This window comes from Colias philodice, chromosome 6 (assembly GCF_061535455.1).
Source record: "Colias philodice isolate Cphi_HAF_F1 chromosome 6, ilColPhil1 Martin Lab GWU primary, whole genome shotgun sequence".
NCBI classification, from domain to species: domain Eukaryota; kingdom Metazoa; phylum Arthropoda; class Insecta; order Lepidoptera; family Pieridae; genus Colias; species Colias philodice.
In genome coordinates, this window is record NC_143091.1 from 5,947,979 (window position 1) to 5,973,318 (window position 25,340).

Below are 25,340 nucleotides of genomic sequence, written 5' to 3' on the forward strand. Positions count from 1 at the left end.
CGTTAGCGGTGGTGTAGACGTGACGATGATTCTGGTTTCCTTTACTTCGCATCTTTGCTTCCTATTAACTGAGATAAAATGCGAAATAGAGGGAACTCTACTGTAACAATCGATGGGTTATTAATGGTACGATTTTCATGCAGTACAAATTGGACTTCACGGGTCTGTCTGCGGGCGGGGCGGGGGCCAGCAGGACGGCGCGGGACGACGAGGCCGGGGGCGGGGGCGGCTCGGACGCGAAGCCGGGGGGGAGTTCGTCCGACACGGCCATGTGACAGTACGGCATGGGCCGGCGCGGCAAAGGCGACGCGCGCCGGACCAGGGTCAGCTTCCTCTTGTTTTAAGCACTTAAACGTCTTAAAACTCGTCGCCGAATATCGGTTGGACAAGGCTATGGTCGACATTTGCATGATTTCCTAACTCTTTCAAATCTCGAGGGCTAATAAAAACTACGATTATAATATTATAATAGGTGATCTACTTAAATTGAATACAATGTATATTATAGACGATCACAAAATATTCATCAACAAATGAATAAACTGCCTTTATCGCGTAGGTAAACAAAAAAATTATAATCCACTTTAAATTTAATGCAAGGTTTTAATGCAAGTTTTAACCAAGCCTTGTTCAAGGTATTATATTCAACAACTTCAACCTACAAACATGTACAAACTAACGGGATTAAGCTAGTTTGTAATTGGATTATTTCGCGTTGGGTTATTGAATATTATACCGTTGACCGAATATTAATGTTGATAATGTGTTGAATAATGCGCAATATGCTCGTAACGTGTTTTGCCATTATTTTACGGATTACAGCAAATTTTTAGTATTAAGATGGACAGTACGATATAAAATAATATTTTTAAGAACACCACTTGCGACACACAAGAACTTTCAGGCATAGTAACTTTATTATAATAAGATTCTTATCGAGTAGATCGCAATACGCAATCGTGCAGACACGACGCATTTGGCTGTGGACCTAACGTAGGTACCTAAGTAATAAAAATAGTATTCATAGAACCTCTAGAATATAATTTATAATTTAATTAAGAATGTTACTTCTTCTGCCTGATTTCTTACTCTGTTATTCTTTTAGTAGCTTAGAAGACATGCTGAAAACTTATACCGTTATTACACTCACGAAGCGAAGATTTTCATGGTTATACATAGTATAAAATTGAACATATTGTGATCATTAAGTAAAAAGAGTGAAATCGTACAATAAACTTACAAATACTTGTTACACTAGAATATTGTTACACAATGTTACATATTTAAGCGCCTATAAGAAGAAGCCTATTTTTTTATGTTCCCCTCTCTTAGCCTAAAACCTCTAACTATGTATGTATCTATATGTAATCTTATAGGTAGATAGTTCCTATCCTATTGTATTAGAATTATGGTTTATTCTTATCGATGTTCTATACTTATCTAATATGCACCTTCAGTGGTCCTCCTGCACTTTTATGTTCTTACCTATGCACGTACGCTTTCTTTGTTTATTTCGCATCTGTCGTTGTATAATATTCTTAACATGCAACGTCGGTCACATACTACATCACACCACATTTATCCTTGCATTTGATATTACATCGTAATTCTTACATTATATTTCGACTACTGTAAATATGTGGCTAGTTAAATGTTTTGAGTCAACAGGCATCGATCAGACATTGCATGACTGTGGAACAAATAATATAGATGTGTGTTGCATGTGTGTATACGTGACAATGGTAATGGGTGTCGTACTTCATCTTTCTGACGGGAAGACGTTTAGGATTAAGATGGTGGAACTTGACTCTGGTGGTTGAGGAAACCGCCTCGTCGCCAGTGAAACGGCGAGTGTTATATAGACCGGACGATGGGAGACGCGTGACGGGCGACGGCTCACATACACACGAGGTTCAATATATGTGTTGCATGCTAAGTGGCTGATTGTTGCTACGAAATGCTATTTGTCATATCGCTCGGCATGTCGCCCATCTATCATAGATGCAACGTATGGTAATAATAAACATATCAACATAGTTATTAGTTTATACATTGCTATATCAGTAAATACCGTTATTTAGTATTTAAGCAATAATAGGTTATGTTCGAATGTGCCTATGAACGTTACAAAAATAGAGAAGTAATTTTTTTATTATTTTGTACCCACTTGTTTGAATAAATGCTAATAGAAGTAAGAAAAACTTACTAAATACAATGAAAAAAAATGCGGATTAACGTACTTAATATAATATCGTCATTAAAATTAATTATTTAACATATCTCGTATGGCAACACTGCAATGTTAAACATTTACTTAGAACTACTAGTCATAAATTAGCATTTCAGCCATCAGGTTAAGCATGTCAATATTTAAATTATAGATAAATATTGTCATCCTTGCCTCAGCTTCTGCAAAGCAATAAATCTCAAACTGCTTACTAATAGTTGCTCAAGTACTTCTAATCCAATGTGGTCTTCGATCTGACTTCGTCTTCTATGGTCTATATAACACTTTTCTCGTTTCACACTACGTTTAATCTCGATTTCAATTTTTCTATTTAGATCCTATTGTAAGTATATTATAATCTAATATCTACATCGATTTCTGATTGCAATACGTTTTTATGCTCTCTAAGATAACTAATTAAGTAACATTACAATTGTAAATTCGTAAATTTTAACAACGCCTTATGTTAATTTATTCACGAACAATATTCGATTAATGTAAAGAGCTTTATTAAGCTTTATCATAAGAGTTGTGAATCGAAATCGTGGCCACGTAACGTTATAGACTCAATATTAGTGTTAGTACGCCTTCGGATCTTAATTACAAATTACCTAATTTTATAAGAGTTTTCATAGCGATAGTTATTTCGGCTAAGCAAGCTCTAAATGACCTTTAAGTGCTCAGCTTATAATAGTAGATATTTAAGTATCAAATAGTTATATCTATTCGTACAAAAATAAAAAATAAACTATTATTACTACTTTAATTTAAGATCCTGTATATTTTGTGACTCGTTAAGTGAAAAAAAGCAAACGTAACAAACATAATATATTTGCTACATTTAACCGACTTTTTTAATTAATGCACATTCACATCAGATCATTAGGAACTTGCTTATAACGTTGTAACTATATTCATGACCAATGTATTTTAAATTAAGCTAGAGTCATTTTTTCACCATAGTATGTGCAGCTGTAGGCTAACTTTACTGAGAGCGCGAGATCAAGCTGGAGTTCAAATAAGATGTGTGATTTTGTTGTTGGTGAATAAAACATAACAATAGCCATTGTGCCTCATATCGTAGTAGATAGCAAGATGCAATAATGCCCCGGAATAACTAATAGTACAAATTATATTATAATTTGTGATCACATTCAGGTTTAGTCATCGATCGCCGAAAAGCTGATTCACTTTGACAATTTATTATTGCTTAATAAGATCTACGTCACTAGATAAATATTTTACTATCGGTGATTAAATCATACCTGAAACGTTTTGACTTCCATTGCATTTATAAAATTATAATCAGCTAGGATAGTACAACGTAGTTAGCGATACAGAGATTTGTGATATTAAAAGTTAATTGAGGTAAATTAGTACAACGTCCTTTATTATTTCAATATTAACTTAGACTAGTGGGACACTAAATGAACACCAATAATATATTTAATATTAATTATAATACTATTTTGATAGTGATTAATGAAGATCAGAAATGCAGGTGAAATATAATTGATGTGGATAGATACTTCTATAAAATATAAATTTACTTAGTCTTGAATAATTTTCATTTTTTAAAATCAATAGGTAGTATCGTAAAATTAAACACTCAATACGTTACGTCAAATAAATTGTTTCTCGGACATAAATTGATTTCAAATGACTGTAACTTTTAAATTTCCAAACTATCGGGTATGTAGGTAATGCGGATTTTCGAAGGCGGAGTGATGTTAGAACTAAAATTAATATTTATGCTTTCAATGAGACGCGAGGTATCTCTCAATACACGCTTACAAACAATGAATTTGTTTCAAAATTACAAAACGTGTAAATGTAAGAAACCCTGAAGGAGGAAAACCCCGTTAAATTGTAAATATTTTTATTTATAAAAAAATACTAAATTAAATCGTTTGTAGTTTACGCGTACGTATAATGTCGTCAAATATACTTAATATTTTACTAAGAGTGGATTAATAGTATTGTATCGTCGGAACTGTTGTGATTGTTATCATATATTTAATGTTGCATTTTCATGGAATAAATAGAAGTATATTTTCCATAGGGCTGCCAAAGTTTAACTAAAATAGACGTAGTCACGTTATTTACGTCATCAAATTTGAGGTTGTATGTGGATTCATGACTTATATTTCGATGTGTTTGAAAAATATGGATGTTATTATGTAACTGCCAAAATCGTTTAAGAATTTAGACTATAAATTACATAAAGAAATTCTCTTAATGTTCATAAATTGGTCAAATTACTTATACTGCGTTGGCATGTGCATAAATGTATTTACTTATTGAATAAAAAATATTCATAATTCTGATTTTTTATTTATCCCCTTCCTAATTAATATCTGAGTCCTCATTGTAATGTATCCGTGTAACTGGTTGATTCACTTCAAAATTCCATGTTTAAATATACCAGGAAATTTATATTTATAGATAATTTGACAATTATCCTATTATTATAATGGCCAACCAACCATAAATTCTTATCGTAAAAGGAAAACAAATAATACACATAGTTCCTATATATTACGTATTTATTTATATTTATTCAACGGTACAATATATTACATCGTCTGAACGTCATCGCTTTCCAACTCACATCACATCCCTCGTTATGACTGTGCAAATGATCTATTCGGTAAATTGGGTCGCGACCCTACACAAAATATAAAAATTAAGCGTTACACTTACATCTACGATACTAATTTCAACGCGGAAGTCAATACTGTGGTGTTTGAAATACAAACATTTAACCATGCTATAGATTAAATAAAGATTATGCAATTTCACAAAAGTAACGTGATTAAGAGCAACTTGAATATACCTTTGTCATGTAAAGTCTAAACGAAATATTTACAGGAAAAGTCAATAATATAGATTATAGTCTAAGAGGCTAATATGGAATAACATAAATACGTATCATTCACAACAGTATAGAATATCTGTATTGTTACAATAGGAATAACTGAAGGCAGTTCGTTCGGATTCGGTCCGACAACCCAATCGGTGGCCAGCGGTTCTCACACATTCACCTCACGTATTACGTAATATAAAGTAATTCTATATCCTAGCTAAAGCTAGAGGCTATTTCACAACTGAACTATGAGCATACTTGAATATCACTAAGCACAATATACCGATGTGTAATCAAACGTCGTGCCACTCCACACACCACGAAAATTGCTGTCTTGATTAAGCTTAATGCATAATTTAGTAAAGATATAAAAAATATCTAAATTCACATCAAAATTTAGAATTGTGTTTCTATTATAAATTGTTATATATTAAATCACTACTAAATCGTGAATCCCTATAATTTACTTTAGAAATTAACTTTTAAAATTTAAGACACTAGCGTTCAATACTACGCGAAGGGAAATTAAAAACAGTAATTTTCAATGTTGAGCGATTTTTATAAAACCTCGGGTTGTAAAATGCTGTATAATTAACGTTTTCCTAATCATACACTACTTTGGCAACTTGGCGGACGTATTTGTCGAATTAAAAGCCAAAAATGTTGTGCTTAAAAATATATACCGATGACATAAGAGGTCTTTATAATAACCTTCAGTAGATATAAAACATTAGAAATAAATTATACAAAATTAGGCCTTTATCGAAATAAATGCTTTGTCATGGAAAATATATAACGAAAAAGTCAAACAATCCTGTATTATAACTACTTAACTGACGATGGATCATTAATTTGATAAATTCATTGTAGTCTTTAGTAATCGTTGTTCGATCATTATCATAGGAAACGTAATACTAATCGCGCCACACTCCGTTAAACATTCAGTCATTATAGGGCTATCCCGCTTGTGACATTCTTAAATGACCAATCTGAAAGTCATATAAACAAATAAATACATAACTATAAACGAATGGAATATAAATAAAAAGAAAATAATTTACGCGACTTGCAAGATGCAAATAATCGCTGAAAGTTCATTTTTACATGAGTACAACGTTAATCCCGATTTTAATTTCACAAAGTAATATTACATCTATGTCCCCAAACCTTGTATAAAAGTTATGCAACATATATATTTACATCACAAAAACGGAGATCAATTTTTTGTTAGTGAAAGGATTTTTACTTTGGAATACATCACTGTTACACCAATACATACAAAAAGTAGAAAAAATAATACATACAGTATTAGTAAGAAACCAAAACAATCCTCCGTTATTTTCCTGAAATGGCACTTTTAAAGTTAATGACACGAAATGCCATACGACATAGCAATTTCATGTTACAAGTTACAAGGTATATTTCTTCAACACATTACGATATGTCGAATATTTACCTTAAAATGAAAACAATAATATAGTTAAACTCTGTACAATAGTGTCTAGCAACAAGGCCGAAGCAATCTGGAGATGATTATGGAAAAATGAAGCGACATCTGTCGTCTGTTACAACACACATTGGTTCGAGGGGTTTAGTCAAAGTGTCTACAGTTCGATATCTGGATAGAAATGTGTTCTAGATAAAATGTAGAGTATAACATATACAGTAAACAATTATAGGCCACGTTGGACCAACGTTGGTCGAGCATGGCGTATAGTTGGCGCCAACAGGGGTTAGTCACGTATGAGTACGGTGGGTGCGAAGCCGACGCGACTTATCGCGAGTTTAGAACAAACCTTTCTTTTTCTTATCCTTTTTATCCTTGCCGTCCACCGTCCTGAAATTGATAAACGAATAATTTGAGTATAACGTAATCATTTAATTGTGCTGATAAGGCATATAACAAAAAAGAATATTAACTAAATCGACGCCATAGTCGTTTGTTGGTAAGTTTTAATAATATCAAGACGAGTTGAGATCTGATTGTAAATCACGTAAAGCCATGTTTCCACGCAAGCAGCTACTCTACAGCACGCGCTGGCGCTCCTCGAGCTCGCGCGCATTTTGTTATGTAATGTTCTTGTGTATTGTGAGTTATGCGAGTACGTATCGCGCTATGTCCTGTGTTGTGTACTGGGTTGTATTGCCGTATATATTATAATTAGCTGCTCCGCGCGGTTTCACCCCCGTGGCTCCACTCCTGTAAGTCGTAGCGTGATGATATATATCCTATAGCCTTCCTTGATAAATGAGCTATCTAACACCGAAAGAATTTTTCAAATCGGACCAGTAGTTCCCGAGATTAGCGCTTTCAAACAAATAAACAAACAAATTCTTCAGCTTTATAATATTAGTATAGATTTACAGTGTTCTGGAACACTTACTCCTTGCTATTAGCCTCTAGCGAGCGACGCCGCAGATCGTCCAGCGACAGCCCAGTCTCACGCTCCCAAGCGGACTGCTCCGCCTGCAGCGCCCGCTGCCGCTCCTCGAGCTCACGCGCCTGTGCCTCGAGCGCGCGCCGCGTGGCCTCGTGCCGTCGCGCCAGTTCTGCTTCAGATTCCTTCAGTTTGGCACGCTTCTCGCGCACTTTTAGATCGAACACCTGGAATTATGGGAATTTCTTGTATTCTATACATTATATTATCGCTATAAAATGCCCCTGTCACCGGACGCGACTTGAAGAAAAATGAAGAATTATTAATAAATTAAAATTAAATGTATGAATCACCGTAAGATTATAAACTCCATTAGTTTATAATAAAACTCGCGTGATTATCTACTATTTTTTTTTAAATCGTATCATTGTATATGTAATTTCGAATTATTCTTTTGTAAAAAAAATCCGGACTATAGAGGGTAATATATACATATAGATAGTAATTCTATAATCCGTCAAATTCGCTATTCCGACACTGCACTGCAAAACATTCGTAGGATAAACGCGAGCCTATTATAATTAAGTAAAATTTAATTAATAATAATTGATAGGAACCTGTTCCATTTCACTCTCCATTTTCTTCATCTTGAGGTCGTGTTCTCTCTTTTCTTCTTCCATTTGAGCTAATGGATTCCTGTAAAGATTTATAAAAATTACTTAGAGTAAAACACTACAACACCGAGTGGTTCAAATTTCTAAATAAAAACACATAGTTATGTACAATAATAAATCTAGGAATACACATTGCCATGCAATTTACAGTGTTTTACATATACACAAAACAGTTATAGCTTTAATTGGCAAAAATTAACATATTTTAAGACTTTATTTGGGGGATCAATTAAATTAGCATAATTAATGCATATTATAAGAATAACGTATACATAAATAAATCGGTGCTTGGACGTAAGGACAGTAACGAAATACGTATTACGATTCATTTACGATTTGTGCTTAAAATGTTTATGACGTGATGATGAATAAAATCTCCTGATATATCCAAATATATGATATACACTAATTAAGCATTACAATAAAATTAAACATCCAATACATACATACATCGTAAATAATAAACATCATCTCAAAATCTAAAAAAAACGTTAAGGTACACACCATGCAAATAAGAAGGAACATAACATAGCTAATTATTTTGAAATATTATTTATGTGGATGTGATGAAACTTACCACACGGTCATGAAACTGTTCATCAATCCTTGCGGGCAGAAACTGAACACCAACACAACCAGAGTTAGCATACCAATGGCTGTGCACATTCATATATCACAATGGCATTGATAACCTATTTTTTATATTTTTGATATATTATTATGTATTGATTTTACATTCTTGAATCAATGTACGGTATTCAACAAAATATTTGTTGAAGTAATTTATAAAAATGTACCACACCTGTGTATTTGTTTATATTATTATTTCAATAATTGTATATTATTTACATTGTTGTTATTTCAAACATAATCATTTACCAAGTGAAAAATATGTATGCAAATATTTAAACAGTAAAATATAATTAATTAAATTACAATTTAAATGTAATTTTAAATTAATAAAAATACTAAAATATTTTTGCTTTCTAATTTAATCAGACGCGTATGTAATTTTTACGAAAGAAACGTTATTCAGTGCATCACATATTTGCGAATATTTATGCAAATAGGCAACAAAAATTCGATGAACGCAATATTCTCAGGCCGCGTTCTCATATTTCATCGATTACTTAACAATTCAGTACATGTGCAAATGAATTTCAATAATTAGCATGAGTACATTCACATTCACCTCGCGAACAAGTTAGTACTACGTAACGCGTGCATTGTTTTATTTGGAGCGCAAACTCAGTAATGAAAACGATGTCTGTTTGAATCAATTGTGATGTAGGAACAATAACATCGATGCACTCGTGTGACACACGCAAATTAGCATCTTCATGACTTATAATGTAAATGATGGACAATAAATTGTTATTAATGCCATTGCGAACGCGTATGAACGGAATATTTATTATGATTAATGAAGTTTGTGTCATGGATATTTTAAAACCATTGTAATGAAAAAACAACTTTTTATTGTCTTTTAGGAATGCAAAACAATTATTAATTGTACTTAAAATAATCCATGACGAATATAAATGATAATTAATAACGAGTTTCATTACTGCATGCCCAAGCACAAACATTAGTAAACATATATGCAACTATCGCATAAAACTAGAGTGAAATAAAAAAAATATATTACTGAGCGTACATTGGCAATTTAAATGAGACCCGTTTTGAAGGTGACCAGACATGCAGCAATGAATATCGAATAAAAATTGGATAATGAATTAAAGTTTTGGATTCAGCATGTTATTGTTTAATAATTAAGTCTGGTCACCTTATAACGGTGACGACACTTAAGTAAATACCAACCCTGTCTACTTAGGTTGTTAGTTGTTACCATGCCTTCCATTGAACATCTAATCCATAGCAGAGTTAAGACTATACTGTTAATGTCAATATTAGTAAAGATAACATAGTTAATAGTTTGAAAGGAAATTTAGGGCACAATATAGCATGTGTGACACACCTGGCGCAGTGAGAGAACGTACTTTAGAAGACCGAGTGAATGAATGTGTATATGCTTCAGTTATACAGTGATTAATTTTTAAATTGATAACAATAAATAAATCTACAGTATAAAAGTTCTTCTTAATTCTATAATAGTGTAAAGAAAAATAAAGGGTATGAAATTATCATGTGGACAGCACATTTCAAACTAGGAAGGATTGATTTCATTTGTTGATTGAGTGATCCCCTACGTTAATTATGTTTTAATACACTAATCTTTGCGATATTGTGCTTTGTGATGAAAAACTATCCTACAACTATCACTCTGTGATATAAAAGTGTATCTAAATTTAATTTAATTTGTGTTTTAAGACAGTTATTTTATTTATTAATTCCAAACTGTCTCCAATAAATAGTGCATAAACACATCCAATCCGCATTCTACAGTACGCCACCGCGTCCGCCAAGCTACATCCAACATTATCCAATACATACTTGTTCGAGTTGATCCTGTGCGGGATGCCGTCATGCGAGAGGCCAGCGAGCTTGCGACACCTGTAGTTCTCGTAATGCACTGAGCTGGTCACATCCTTCAGGTCCTGGAGGTGAGTCCGTATCACCATGTTCCTTAGCGCCAGGAAGTCGCAGTGCTCGAGGTTCTCAACTGGAATTCATTGATCTTGATCAGTTTTAAGTGGATTGTTGACCGGCTTAATTGATATGGTATTGATTTGTGCATAGCGTCGTTAGGTTGTTGTGCACGTAGCAACTGATTGTTTTTAAAATGTTTATCGTCACAGTAATGATGTGATATTGTATGTAGTGTCTTGATTATTAGATGATAAACGCATGATGTTATAGTCCCACAAATATCCTATGAGGTCAAAATAGAGAGGGATTAAACACCTTTTTACTTATCTCTATAACATCCTACATTTATTATATTGCACTAGCTGCTCCGCGCGGTTTCACCCCCGTGGCTCCACCCCTGTTGGTCGTAGCGTGATGATATATAGCCTATAACCTTCCTCGATAAATGGGCTATCTAACACCGAAAGAATTTTTCAAATCGGACCAGTAGTTCCCGAGATTAGCGCGTTCAAACAAACAAACAAACATACAAACAAACAAACAAACAAACTCTTCAGCTTTATAATATTAAGTATAGATAATAACACACTTCCTACTTTCATAGTTAGCCTAAAATTACAGATGCTCGACTGCTCTGTGGAAAATATATTGCCTTTCCGCAGAGCCTTCATCATTTACGCCGTATCGCACATTTTATACAGCATACCCTAGCACATATTATACAACTCGATTGACCAGTTGGCTTGGTTGGTAGTGGCCCTGCCTTCCAAGCCAGAGGTCGTGGGTTCGATTCCCACCCGGGGCAAATATTTGTGTGGTGAACATAGATGTTTGCTCTGTGTCTGGGTGTTAATTATCTATATAAGTATTTATTTAAAATTATATATGTATGTTTATCAGCCGTCTGGTTTCCATAACACAAGCGAAAAGCTTAGTATGGGATCAGATCGTGCCGTGTGTGAAAATTGTCCTGAAATATTTATTTATTTATTTTTACAACGTACCCTCAGCGATACCCCACGGGTACTTGCGGCCCCTAATCCGGCGGCCATCTTGTTCAATGACCGTGTTGGCCCCAACCACCGCGTACGGCACGCGGGCTCTTAACGCCTTCGTCGCTTCTGCGGCTTCACCCTCCTCGCCCGTGCTCTCCGGGAAGTCGTAGATTTTTATCTTGTGCTGGGCTATTTCTTTCATTATCTGCAACAATTCAGAATGTATCAATTATATTGCAAAATGTTATAACCAAAAAAAAATTGGTTGTTTGTAAAGTAGGTTTACGATCGAGATGTTTACGTGATAACGTCTTATTGGTGGCAGCGCTCGAGATGAGACGGGAGATCGGTCCGTCTCTCTCTCGTTATACCTGCGATCGCGCTCGTGAGGTTTTGGTGTGACACAAGTTTCTGAACATGTCACCCGACTAAAACGATTTTAAAAACGTTATCACGTTAAAAAGTCCGTCTCGCTCAGGAATAAGGTAATTTGACACAATAAAAAACATATTTTTTTATAATATTAGCACTAGGAATTTGTTTCTTATTTAATCTTATTTCGTTTCAATAATGTTACAAGCAAGGATATGTTGTTTAAATATAGATAGTGATGTACAACTGTATTTGAATGAAAATCAACTTGACCGATCTGTTTTGCTTGGAAACTAAATAATATATTTACAAACATTTTCAAGCACCAAAGTCCAACGAAAACGACTCATCTATAGATTTCTACCACTAAATCATACCTGTTCTTTGAAATCCTTGCACTCCTCCGGCGTCATAGTATCCGCCTTCGCGATGACGGGTATAATGTTGACCTTATCGCCGAGGCGCTGCATGAACTCTACATCGAGCGGTTTGAGCCCGTGGCCGCTGGGCGCGATGAAGTACAGGCAGCAATGTACGCGCGTGTCCGGTGGCGCCGCCTGGCGGGTCACCCGCGACTCCGCGTTCAAGAACTCCTCGTATTTCGACTCCACGAAATCGATAATGGGTTGCCAGCTAGGAAGTTTTATTGTCATCATTAGTTATGTGGAAGCAGTAGTTTTCATTGGAAATATGGTCTATTGAATATATTGATTATTAATAAGATTTAGTGAAGTCCCATGTCCCCAAGTGGGGTAAGAGACAGATGCATTATGTATACATCTGTTTCACTGATCGATTTTTCTTTAGGGAAAAGTAGGTGATCAGCCTTCTGTGTCCTGCCAGACCGAGACATTTTTTTTATTCGTCTCTACCGGGAATCAAACACAGAACACCTCGGTTCTACGCTCACGCGTCAACCACTGTACCAAGGAAGCGGTCATTTTTATATTAATTAGTTTAATTATGTAGAAATTATTGTTTTCTAATGTTAATGTTGATAATGGTGCAGTAAAATGTAAGTTGTTGTATTCATTTCACATGCTCGTGAGTTCATATACAATATCGTTTAATGTGAGAAATCTCATCGTATCGAACAAGATATTGGATTAGAAATTGTGAAACATGAAGTTATTTATTATGCTGATAATGCGGCTTCAGATCTATTTTATTTACTGGCAGTAATTCAAACATTAATTTATTGAATGTCTTGGTATTATCACTGTAATTAATAAGAGAATTTACAGCTTAAATGAAGAAATCTAAACTAATTTTAAAGTAAAATTAAATTGTCTAATTAATTTACATGACTCGTTCGTAACTTTCAATTTCATTTGATATTTCGTCTAGAGCAGGTTTCACTAAATATGCAAAGATAAATCAGATTTAAAAATAATATTTGTAACAGTTTCTTTTCTTCTTTATCTCTTACTTGGGCAGTCTGGAAGAGATCGCTAGTAAGCGATAAGGCCGCCTTATGTACCTACCGTGTTAATCCATTTTGTATGTTTGTAAATATTTTACTTGGTGTGGTATATTAAATTGATAAATAAATAAATTTGTATCACATGAACTTTAAATGTGCGTATAATTAACAGTACAACATACCAATTGCTGTTATCAACAGCATCTCCAAATCCAGGTGTGTCCACGATAGTCAGTGTTAGGTTTACTCCATTCTCTTTAAGGAGCACAACACTGGTTTCGACGCCGACCGTCTTCTTGACCCGGAGCGAAGGCCCGGGGTGCTTGTCCTTATCGTACACATCGGTCAAAAACAACGAATTGATTAACGTCGACTTGCCCAAACCGGTCTCACCTGAAAGTGTAACAGTTAATCATCGATTAGTAACGCGATCGACGAATACGCGCTAAGTGAATCACTACAAAACCTGAGCCGTCCTTGAAATGGACGAGACAGTCTTGCAATGTGTATGTGTTTGCATGGTTCAAAGACTCACTGCTACTTTTAAAAAGCTCAATTAATTAATATTATGGGCGTCGGCGTCACGCACAGTCTGAGCGTGATCATGGACACGGTCTGCCCGTGACCACTTTCGATATTTTAAGTGTCCGAAACGTTATAATGAATAAGCCGAGTTAAATCCATTGTAAATATTAATTCCTTCACTGAAAGTGTAATACTCGAGTGAAATCAACCATAAATTATGTTAGACCGGGAGATACTGACACAAAATTTCGAGTCATTTGTAACAGGATGGCGGTTCTACAGGGTTCTTAGTACGCAATGACAAAAAGAAAAATGATGGTGTGAACGCTGGTACCGGCGGCTTAGTCGCGTGGGCGTTAGTCGAACTCGTCGGAAAATAGCGAAAGTCAAACGATTTGTAACAGTATGGCACTTATTTTTCCTGGAAGTTTGAGGATCAAAGAATATAAATACAAAATTTCAAAGATCTAGGTGTTGGAAATCTTCACTTATATAAATTAATACTAAATTAATTTTTCAAGTATGACAGCACTTTTTCCCCCTACTAGAAGTATGGCAAATATAATAATGGTCACATTTTATCAAATACTCTCCAAAAATCCAAATGCAATACTGGTACAAAAAGTTTGGCGAAATAAATTTTTTTTGCAGATTTTCGGCGGTATGGCGACCATTTGGAATCGTCCGAAAAGTATGGCATGGTGATTTTCGTAAATGGCTGCACGACGATGGTTACCTGTGCAAAAGTTAGCCTGGTACAAATGGTTGAATAATTGTTTTATTTAAATCAACATATTCGCGTCGGTATGGCGGGCTGTAAGTCACACCGGAAAAGTATGGCATGACACTACCGCCTACTTCTTTTTTATGGGCTATCGGTAAATACTAAAATTTTTGTGTTACAAATCGTTTGACTTTCGCTATTTTTCCGACGAGTTCGGCTAACGCCCACGCGACTAAACCACCGATACCAGCGATCACACCATCATTTTTCTTTTTATCATTGCGTACTAAGACCCCTGTAGAACCGCCATCCTGTTACAAATGACTCGAAATTTTGTGTCAGTATCTCCCGGTCTATGTTGGTAAAACTTTGTATTTAATATTCATAATATGCATATAGAATATTTCACCACTTCACATGTAAATGCTAAAAACAATATGCAAAACATAATTTTTCAACACAATTCCGAAAGAAAACAGGCAAATTCCTCAACGTTTCGTGCGGTTCGATTGTTTTATGATTCATCTGTTTCCTGCTAGTACGCAAGTAACAAACATGTGTTTGTAACGCAACACGCTAACCACAAGATTTATAAGTACAGCAACAGTAACTTTATCCATATTGTTCACATTTTACTATTTATACTACAAATACTTTTAACACTTAAACAGAATCTTACTAAACAAGTACTTTTTTCGCCCGTTACATTCTTGAAAGTAGTTTTGCTAAATCTGGTATTCATGTGATGTTGAACAGGTTTTAAACATATGAAATTTAAATGTACTTTAGTAAGATGAAACATGTAAATCTCATTACGTACCGACGACCATTAACGTGAATTCGAATCCCTTTTTAACAGCCTTTCTGTACACTTGATTGGGTAGATTTGCGAATCCGACGTATCCATCTAATTCTTTGGTCTTAGGCTTTTCTATCTTAGGTATGTCCGGTTTTGGTGCAACTGGTGGATGATCTGGTTTCTGAAAAAAGGAAGAAAAATCAAATTAATATATCCTTTGTTGTTCAGAAATAAGGTTAAAACAAAAGCAAACAATATTTCTTCAATCAAATCATACTCTTAGTCGAATTAGAGGTAAAAATACAAACTTTGATGATGTTTTCTGTACTTCTGAGTGGTGCAGGTGGTGGTGCAGAGGTGGGTATCGGCGGCGCTGGCATCTGAGGCGGTCCGCTCTTCCCGACGTCCACGGACGCGCTTGAACTCAATTTATTGGGAGGCGCAGTCCCATTCGCCTCCAAGTGGTTGTTCTCTTGGGGCTCGGGTAGCGTCGCTGAACGCTTCGCGAGCGCGTCCTTTATAGAGGAAGGCGCAAGCGGCGGAGCTGGCGGCGCAACGTTCGGCAGACCCGTTGCACTCACTCCGCCGCTGCTCACCGATTCCGACTTGAAGAACAGCTCGCGTTTACTTTGCAACTGCAAATAAAAAACATACCACTGTTAAATCAAAATTTTACCACATCTAATGAATCGTTGAGTTATAAATTAAATATTATCATCAAAACAGATAACTAGGTTACCCTGATCCATGAACTATGATCCATACAATTAAAATTTAACGCCATAACCATAATGATCGTATAATAGTCCATTGAATGAGTCCCTCCAAGGGGGGTCTAGAGTGCGTGAGTTAGTAACGTAAGATGTTTCTTCGGAAACATGTCAAGAGTCCCTAGGTAATAAACATACTAAAACCCCGGGACACTAGGAGGAGCCACGGAGTGGGGGGAGGGGGGGAATGGGTCCATTTTTTCATTTTTCGCTTAAATCTCAAAAACGGTACATGTTAGAGAAAAACTTTCAAGGAAAAGTTGAAAGGCCATAAAATTATCTACAAGTTGTACCTCAATCATTTTTTCCTATATCCTACCGTTTCTGAGTTATACGCAGTAAAAAATTATTTTGGCTCAAACAATTTCCCCATACCGATCAAAAAATATTTCTTTCTTCCAAAAAACTCAAATGTGCAACTTGTGAACGGTACTGATAGATTGCTCTTAATCTTATCTTAATCTTAATCTTAATCTTAATCTTAATTCTTATTCTTTTCTTAATACTATTATAAAGGCGAAAGTTTGTAAGGATGTATGGATGTAGGGATGTATGGATGTATGGATGTATGGATGTTTGTTACTCTTTCACGTAAAAACTACTGAACCGATTACAATGAAATTTAGCACACATATAGAGGGTAACGTGGATTAACACATACGATAGGTTTTATCCCGAAAATCCCACGGGAACGGGAACTATGCGGATTTTCCTTTGAAAGCCGCGGGCGGAAGTCTAGTTAGGTCTATAATTGGTAAAATAAACACATTCCTCCATGGAAGCCTTTAGGAGGAATCGATTGTCAAAATATTATATTAGGGCAGTTTGAGTTACTGAACTTGATCTTTTTATTTTTTTCTTCCAAAAAACTCAAAAGTGCAACTTGTGACCGGTACAGATAGATTGCTCATAATTAGGTCTATCATTGATAAAAATACCAGATTCCACCACGGAGGCGTTTACGGGGAATTGAATTTTATCAGGGTAGTTACGATACTTGAACTTTTTATTTTTTTTCTTCCAAAAAACTCAAAAGTGCAACTTGTGACCGGTACAGATAGATTGCTCATAATTAGGTCTATCATTGGTAAAATAAACACATTCCTCCATGGAAGCTTTTAGGAGGAATCGATTGTCAAAATATTATATTAGGGCAGTTTGAGTTACTGAACTTGATCTTTTTATTTTTTTCTTCCAAAAAACTCAAAAGTGCAACTTGTGACCGGTACTGATAGATTGCTCTTAATTAGGTCTATAATTGGTAAAATAAACACATTCCTCCATGGAAGCCTTTAGGAGGAATCGATTGTCAAAATATTATATTGGGGTAGTTTGAGTTACTGAACTTGATCTTTTTATTTTTTCTTCCAAAAAACTCAAAAGTGCAACTTGTGACCGGTACAGATAGATTTCTCATAATTAGGTCTATCATTGATTAAAATACCAGATTCCACCATGGAGGCGTTTACGGGGAATTGAATTTTATTAGGGTAGTTAGTTAAAAAGTTCGAGTATCATAACTACCATAATAAAATTCAATACCTCCTAAACGCCTCCATGGTGGAATCTGGTTTTTTTATCAATGATAGACCTAATTATGAGCAATCTATCGGTACCGGTCACAAGTTGCACTTTTGAGTTTTTTGGAAGAAAAAAAATAAAAAGTTCAAGTATCGTAACTACCCTAATAAAATTCAATTCCCCGTAAACGCCTCCCTGGTGGAATCTAGTATTTTTATCAATGATAGACCTAATTATGAGCAATCTATCTGTACCGGTCACAAGTTGCACTTTTGAGTTTTTTGGAAGAAAAAAATAAAAAGATCAAGTTCAGTAACTCAAACTACCCTAATATAATATTTTGACAATCGATTCCTCCTAAAGGCTTCCATGGAGGAATGTGTTTATTTTACCAATTATAGACCTAATTAAGAGCAATCTATCAGTACAGGTCACAAGTTGCACTTTTGAGTTTTTTGGAAGAAAAAAATAAAAATATCAAGTTCAGTAACTCAAACTACCCTAATATAATATTTTGACAATCGATTCCTCCTAAAGGCTTCCATGGAGGAATGTGTTTATTTTACCAATTATAGACCTGATTAAGAACAATCTATCAGTACCGGTTACAAGTTGCACTTTTGAGTTTTTTGGAAGAAAAAAAATAAAAAGTTCAAGTATCGTAACTACCCTAATAAAATTCAATTCCCCGTAAACGCCTCCGTGGTGGAATCTGGTATTTTTATCAATGATAGACCTAATTATGAGCAATCTATCTGTACCGGTCAGAAGTTGCACTTTTGAGTTTTTTCGAAGAAAAAAAATAAAAAGATCAAGTTCAGTAACTCAAACTGCCCTAATATAATATTTTGACAATCGATTCCTCCTAAAGGCTTCCATGGAGGAATGTGTTTATTTTACCAATTATAGACCTAATTAAGAGCAATCTATCAGTACCGTTCACAAGTTGCACATTTGAGTTTTTTGGAAGAAAGAAATATTTTTTGATCGGTATGGGGAAATTGTTTGAGCCAAAATCATTTTTTACTGCGTATAGCTCAGAAACGGTAGGATATAGGAAAAAATGATTGAGGTACAACTTGTAGATAATTTTATGGCCTTTCAACTTTTCCTTGAAAGTTTTTCTCTAACATGTACCGTTTTTGAGATTTAAGCGAAAAATGAAAAAATGGACCCATTCCCCCCCTCCCCCCACTCTGGGGCTCCTCCTAGTGTCCCGGGGTTTTAGTATGTTTATTACCTAGGGACTCTTGACATGTTTCCGAAGAAACATCTTACGTTACTAACTCACGCACTCTAGAACTTTTTATTCAATGGACTAATAAGTACTCCTCAAGTTAGAACTCCCACATTAGTAGTAGTAAGTTATATAGGCATAAATTCGCTGTAGAATTGCGAAACATCGCAGCGCTTGATATGGATAGGTAGAAGTCTACAGCTGGCTCCAAGACCGGCGCGGCCGCGGCGGCGTCAGATGACTCATCGATATAAGGCAAGTGTGTAGTGATATTATTATACTACCTATTTATTACAACATGCCTTATATGCGAGTATCTACAAGTATAACAATAATGAAATTTGAGAACCTTTAATGGGTCACAATAGCTTTCTCTTGCAAAGGAATTCGATACGCTGGTTGCATAGACACATGATAGTAGATATAACAATGATACCTATTTGATTTTTCATGGTTACTGCTTGAATGGATATTTCAAATTTATAGCAAGATATAGAAAAGATTTCTTTTAGCTTCAATGCATAAGCGGTGTAATGAGTCATAATCGGAACCTCTACTCATAACTGCGCACGTGAATCATATTATACTTCTTCACTAATGATTCCCGGTCCGAGCCGAACGTAAATATTACACTCATACGCAAAGAACGATTGCCTTTAACAAGAAACCGTAATAATAATATTATGTAGCCACTTCAAAAGGTACCGTTATAGAAGGTTTGCGCCCACTACACGTTCAGTGAAATTATTGGGAAGAAATCCTTATTAGACCGGACTCTCAGTGGAGTTTCGTTTGCAAAAATAGCGGACCTAAATCTGACTTCTGATATATATTGTATAGATCCCAGACATCCTATAGACAGATGTTACCAACCAGTTTTGCGGTCCCCCTCTCCCCACCCCGGTAATTAAATATGGCAAACAAAGATAAAAATAAAAATTTCCAAAACATGCTGTGTGGGGTATCAAATGAAAGAGCTTATTGAGTACATCACGAATATATAGCATACTATAACATTTCTTACACTTTCTCTAAGATTTTTTAGAAAATTTACGAAAATGCTCCATTTTTGAGTTAACTTTAAACCACTATAGATTGAAAACTCATGAATATATTTTTTAAATTATTATTTTAAATAATTAACAATAGTCCATTGTTTACGATTCAATAGTTCGTACGGTGAAATAGTTGCATGGGGGAGTGGGGGAAGCATTCAAATATGGCGAGTATATTTTCAAGTTTATGCCAGAAATAAAGGCCTAATACAAAAATATCGGTGTCAGGGCTTAGAACCCTGCACTGTCGTTGTGTTTGACAGAATGAAAAATATGGCAGAACATTCTTGAATCAGCTTGAATTCAGTGAAAGTTGCGCCTTGCAATTTAAAACATTTTGTGGGGTCATCAAATCCACCACATACATAATATAGCTCACTTATATTATATTACGAACTGTTGAATCGTAAACAATGGACTATTGTTAATTATTCAAAATAATAATTTAAAAATATATTCATGAGTTTTCAATCTATAGTGGTTTAAAGTTAACTCAAAAATGGAGCATTTTTGTAAATTTTCTAAAAAATCATAGAGAAAGTGTAAGAAATATTATAGTATGCTATATATTCGTGATCTACTCAATAAGCTCTTTCATTTGATACCCCACACGGCATGTTTTGGAATTTTTTATTTTTATCTTGGTATGCCATATTTAATTACCGGGGTGGGGAGAGGGGGACCACAAAACTGATTGGCAACATCTGTCTATAGGATGTCTGGGATCTATACAATATATATCAGAAGTCAAGATTTAGATCCGCTATTTTTGCAAACTAACATCTCCTTGGAGCCTGCTCTATATGCAGGAAAATGGAATTTAAAGGTAACGCGAATACATAAAACGTTTGATATGAGAGGTAGTATTTTATTCGTATTGTTTATTATTATAAATTTTAAACCAAATTGGTCAGACCTGATTAACTTTATCAAACAATAGGTTTGAAAGAAGACACGTACTCGTGTTATTGTTTTGCAAAATATCTAATTGCAAGTGTTAATATATGAATTCACCTATTTTTTTAGCTACTTGGTTGCACTAACGCTGTTAAGTTTAATAAACTATTCTGCACTTAAAGTTGTAGCACTTACAGAAAAAAATCCTTGATGGTCCCAAATTTGGTCATACTGTGTCCATAAATAATATAATTTATTTGTATAAGAGTTACAATTTTAACTGCTATGCAATCAAGTGATGTAATTAACTAATTATTTCTTTAATCGTAGTCGGCACGTTGCCTTATCCGGAGGAATGTTTACTAAAGAACGTGCAAACGATGTAAATAATACGAGTTCAATAAACATAACAGCATTTTGTTTATTTTTAAAAGTAACCAACTTCTTTTAAAGCATTTGAGATTTGAGCAAAAACGTAAACCAATTTATTTTCAATCGAAAGCCATGTTGGTAAAATATTTGTTCTATACCTATGTTGTACTTACATTATTTGATTCAATCTCTGTGTTGATTTCCTTAGAGACTTTAGTGCGATTCTTACTTTTACGCATAAAGCGTGTACAACTTTTGAACATTATATTATAGATGTATACATGGGAAGTGATTACGAGTGTCCAGCGTGAGTTGAATACGTCTGAACAATTTTATTATGAGCAAATAAATGAGGAAACAATCATCCAACTGCCACAACCACAAATACCTATCTAACCTTGGCAGGAAATTACGTAAAATGAAAATATTAACCTTCATAAACATAGCTAAATACAACTGAACAAAACAATAATTAATCTGAATAAAACTATAATGTTCCTTTAAACTTCATAGATCATAATGTCCCAAAATAGAGCTGAATTAAGGTCAAAAAGATAAATAATAAGCTTAAAAATAGGCAAGCATTTAAATTTTTCTTTCAGAAAAGTTCAAATAAATAGCTACAAAACTTTAAATGGATCACTCCATTATAAATTCCATGCTTCACTGAAATTGGAGTTATCAAATAAAATAACGAAAATGTAATAAATGGGATTCATTAAGATAAGCATTAATTTCGATCAACTGCATTGTTAGCTGCAAAGGTGTGTATTCATTAGGTGACAAAATGAGATGGAGCATGAAGTGCACAATGCGCAACATTAACGTCATGCAACATTGAACAATATGGCATCAGGGGACACATTTTATTTTCTATTGTAACGGAACCGGTTAAATGCACAATGTGTGAGTGAGAGCACACGGAGTGTTCTTAAAATAAAAAGAGTAAAGACTCTTCGGGAACCGATTAAAAATTTCCTTCCAACAGGACTCATTGACAAAGAGTCCTTCAACGTCGGTAGAGAGACCTTGCTGAGTATAATATACCGACTTGCTGATTTGCACTTCATCGCTACTCAACTTCCGAGAGAGGCATTCACAATATGTATTTACATCCAAAATGTACCTACGTCTTTTTGTATCTTATTTCAGAAATGATATTTTTCAAAATAAAATATCATGACTAGTAGCGTATACCTTATAATTTATATGTATATAATAAATAATAATTAAGTAAACGGTAACATAATTAATAATTATTAATTATAGTGTGGTCGTAATACTGTGTTTATAGGACAACGTATTACGTACGGCGCAGTTGTTTCCTCAGTTGTTCCTTCAAGTCGCGGCCAGTTCCGTTGCATGTAAATTCTATAGCAAAGCAACTCATAGGCTTCCGGCGGTTAAAGACCCTCCATAGATTATAATACCAGTCAGCCCACGTAGGAGATATACATATATTATTGAGTAGATGGTAATCACATATTATATGCAAATAATTACTTTTAATAGTACAACAAAACAGTTTTAGACTGAAATTATTATTGTTAGGGAAGAATAGAAAAGCAAAGCTGGTTGTACAATTTAAGCTGGAGTCATAAATAGGATATATTGCAAAAAAAACAATCTGTACTAACGAATGAAATCTACTTCAACTCGACAAATGTCGATGTGCTGAAACCTGATTAACTAACAAGCACAACCGGCTACCTTCATAGGTACTAACTTCTAACTAGGTCTGACTCATTGCGGTCAACATTACAATTGGTAGGTATACTATTTACATTTTTTTGGTTGGTTCATTGGTTTTTCTATTCTTTACAGCCCTCATGATTCAAATTCATGATTTTGTAGAAGAAATTGGAATGATCTCATCCTTCCAACAAAAAAATATTCTTTGAGCATCTAGATTAATGTGTCCGCCTTTGCTCGATACTCATGGCGCGGGCGTTACCAAAACAAACTTCGTCGTTCCACGGGAAGTAAACATTAATGGGCAAGTGCACGTGCGTTAACATCTATATGGCCAACTATAATACAGTTAGCGTCTTACATACATAAGCTAGTAAGCGATCGACTGTGTGTAAACGAATTTTCATTGTGGTATCACAACTACGAATTCACCCTTTGATGTAATATTTCTACCTAGAAGTTTATTCATGCATAATGTACAGGTTTTAAACATATTCATACCGTTCAGTAGGAATGTAAATTGTTAGAAATGTGTAAAGGTAACCGGTGGTATATTATATCGTTTATGATCATGAATTCATAATATACATTAATTATTTATTTATCGGCATATTACTTATGTACTGGTTCTGCTTCACATTATTTCTTCGAAAGTTATTAATTACTTAGTTCTTTATATTCTATGCCGCACGTTTGTAATGAAATTAACCTAATTTACCGGTCAAATGTGGCTACTTGACCACATTTTTTTACTTTTTCTTAGCTAACTTATTTATATTAAACTTTTATTAACATTTTATGATTTGTTCATGTCATGAATGATTTCATCATTCACTTTTACTAGGTATTTCTTTAAAATATATTGAATCTGACATTATTTACAAATAAACGTAATACAGGTCAAGTTGACACTGATGTGGTATCTTGACCTTGCACATCAGTTTTCATAGGTAGATGCTTAACATTCTTGTTTTAGGCTAAGTTGCTATTACTTTTTAATTCTTCGACTTTTTAAATATTGCAGCCCGAAGCTTTACAATAAACTGTTAGGCTCTGGCTACCTGGTCAAGTTGCCACGGGATTTGTAATGATTTCATACAAAGCATTACATGTCGGATAGGGTTGTCACAAACAAGACACAAATTTTAATGAACTATTTATTTATTAAACTAAATTTAATACATATGTATATGTATATTACTTAATACTTATAGGTATTTATTAATAGGTAAGGAAACATTTATTTTTCATTAGAAATATGCTAAATCGTTGTCATCAAAGAGAGTATAAGTATCTGGATTGTCCGAAATTTGCAGCAAATTTATTGATTTTACTATGCAAAACTCGAAACAGATAAAAAAAGGAAAAAATGCAGTCACGTTATTTTTTGTGTCAACCCTAGGCGTAGGTCAAGTTGCCACGCAGCGGTCAATGGCAACTTGACCTAACCTGAGGCATCAATGCCCAAGCAAATATTTCGACAGATGAGCCTAAAGTTGGATAGTTCCCACTGTAAAATCAATCTCTAGGGTTTATTACACAACATATCAAAACTGTACTCACCTGAGATGTGCAGTTTAAGCTCTACAAACATAATAATACTGACACCGGCAAAAGATCCTTAGTCACAGTCACACTTCGATACGTTATATTGCGAGAACCAACAGCGTTACCGCTTTAAAATTAAAATATGTTGCCAATTAATATTTTAAAAACCTACCAACATCGATACGTTAGGTCAATTTGCTTTCAATTCTACAAAATTTGATATTTTGTTGTTAAACGGAAGGTGTGGTCAAGTTGCCAAGTAAAGGTCAAGTAGCCACATTTGACGGTACTTATACAATCAAATGGATTCAATTTTTTAAATTTAAAAATAACCGACGAAGGACCATAATATAAGCAATGTCCACAGTCCACCCTCCACACCTAGCAAGATAACATAACAACATTATCTAAAAAAACGTAAACTTTTGATAAACAACATTATCTAAAAAATATCTTTTGTAACAAAAGATAATTTTTAGATAATGTTGTTTATCAAAAGTTTACATTTTTTGGATAAACAAGTTTTGTTTATCATTAATGTAAACAAATGAAATAAAAGTCAACGAAGATTAAATAAAGCGGACTACGAGAAAGTAGTTATGTAGGTATTTAGACAAATTGAAAAATATTTTCTTTAGTGTAATTTATTACTTATTTAAGATTTACTCAAACGTAATTTCGCTATAATATGTCCAAAGACGATTAACTGTTATTT

The 25,340-nt window shown here is 34.4% G+C and overlaps 2 protein-coding genes across 8 annotated transcripts in view; one reads left to right on the plus strand and one right to left on the minus strand.

The window, feature by feature from the left end:
• The window catches only part of alpha-Catr (alpha-catenin related), a 52,864-nt gene extending 48,316 nt beyond the window's left edge, over positions 1 to 4,548 (plus strand). For 2 of the 3 annotated variants that reach the window (XM_089696330.1, XM_089696327.1), the window contains one exon: positions 144 to 4,548. In XM_089696330.1, the coding sequence (XP_089552456.1) occupies positions 144 to 275 (132 nt within the window). In that variant the 3' untranslated portion in view covers positions 276 to 4,548. The remainder of the gene's footprint in view (positions 1 to 143) is intronic. The other variant, XM_089696328.1, reaches the window with a different exon arrangement.
• Positions 4,549 to 4,755: 207 nt separating this feature from the next.
• The window catches only part of pnut (septin 7-like protein pnut), a 32,684-nt gene continuing 12,099 nt past the window's right edge, over positions 4,756 to 25,340 (minus strand). For 3 of the 5 annotated variants that reach the window (XM_089696335.1, XM_089696332.1, XM_089696334.1), the window contains exons 2-11: positions 15,842 to 16,168; positions 15,555 to 15,714; positions 13,668 to 13,878; positions 12,440 to 12,695; positions 11,700 to 11,895; positions 10,600 to 10,768; positions 8,089 to 8,167; positions 7,478 to 7,698; positions 6,890 to 6,930; positions 4,756 to 6,082 (exon numbers count right to left, since the gene is read on the minus strand). In XM_089696335.1, coding sequence (XP_089552461.1) covers positions 6,042 to 6,082; positions 6,890 to 6,930; positions 7,478 to 7,698; positions 8,089 to 8,167; positions 10,600 to 10,768; positions 11,700 to 11,895; positions 12,440 to 12,695; positions 13,668 to 13,878; positions 15,555 to 15,714; positions 15,842 to 16,168 — 1,701 coding nt within the window. In that variant the 3' untranslated portion in view covers positions 4,756 to 6,041. Of the gene's footprint in view, positions 6,931 to 7,477; positions 7,699 to 8,088; positions 8,168 to 10,599; positions 10,769 to 11,699; positions 11,896 to 12,439; positions 12,696 to 13,667; positions 13,879 to 15,554; positions 15,715 to 15,841; positions 16,169 to 16,272; positions 16,333 to 25,340 lie in introns of those variants that run through there. The other 2 variants (XM_089696336.1, XM_089696333.1) reach the window with 2 other exon arrangements.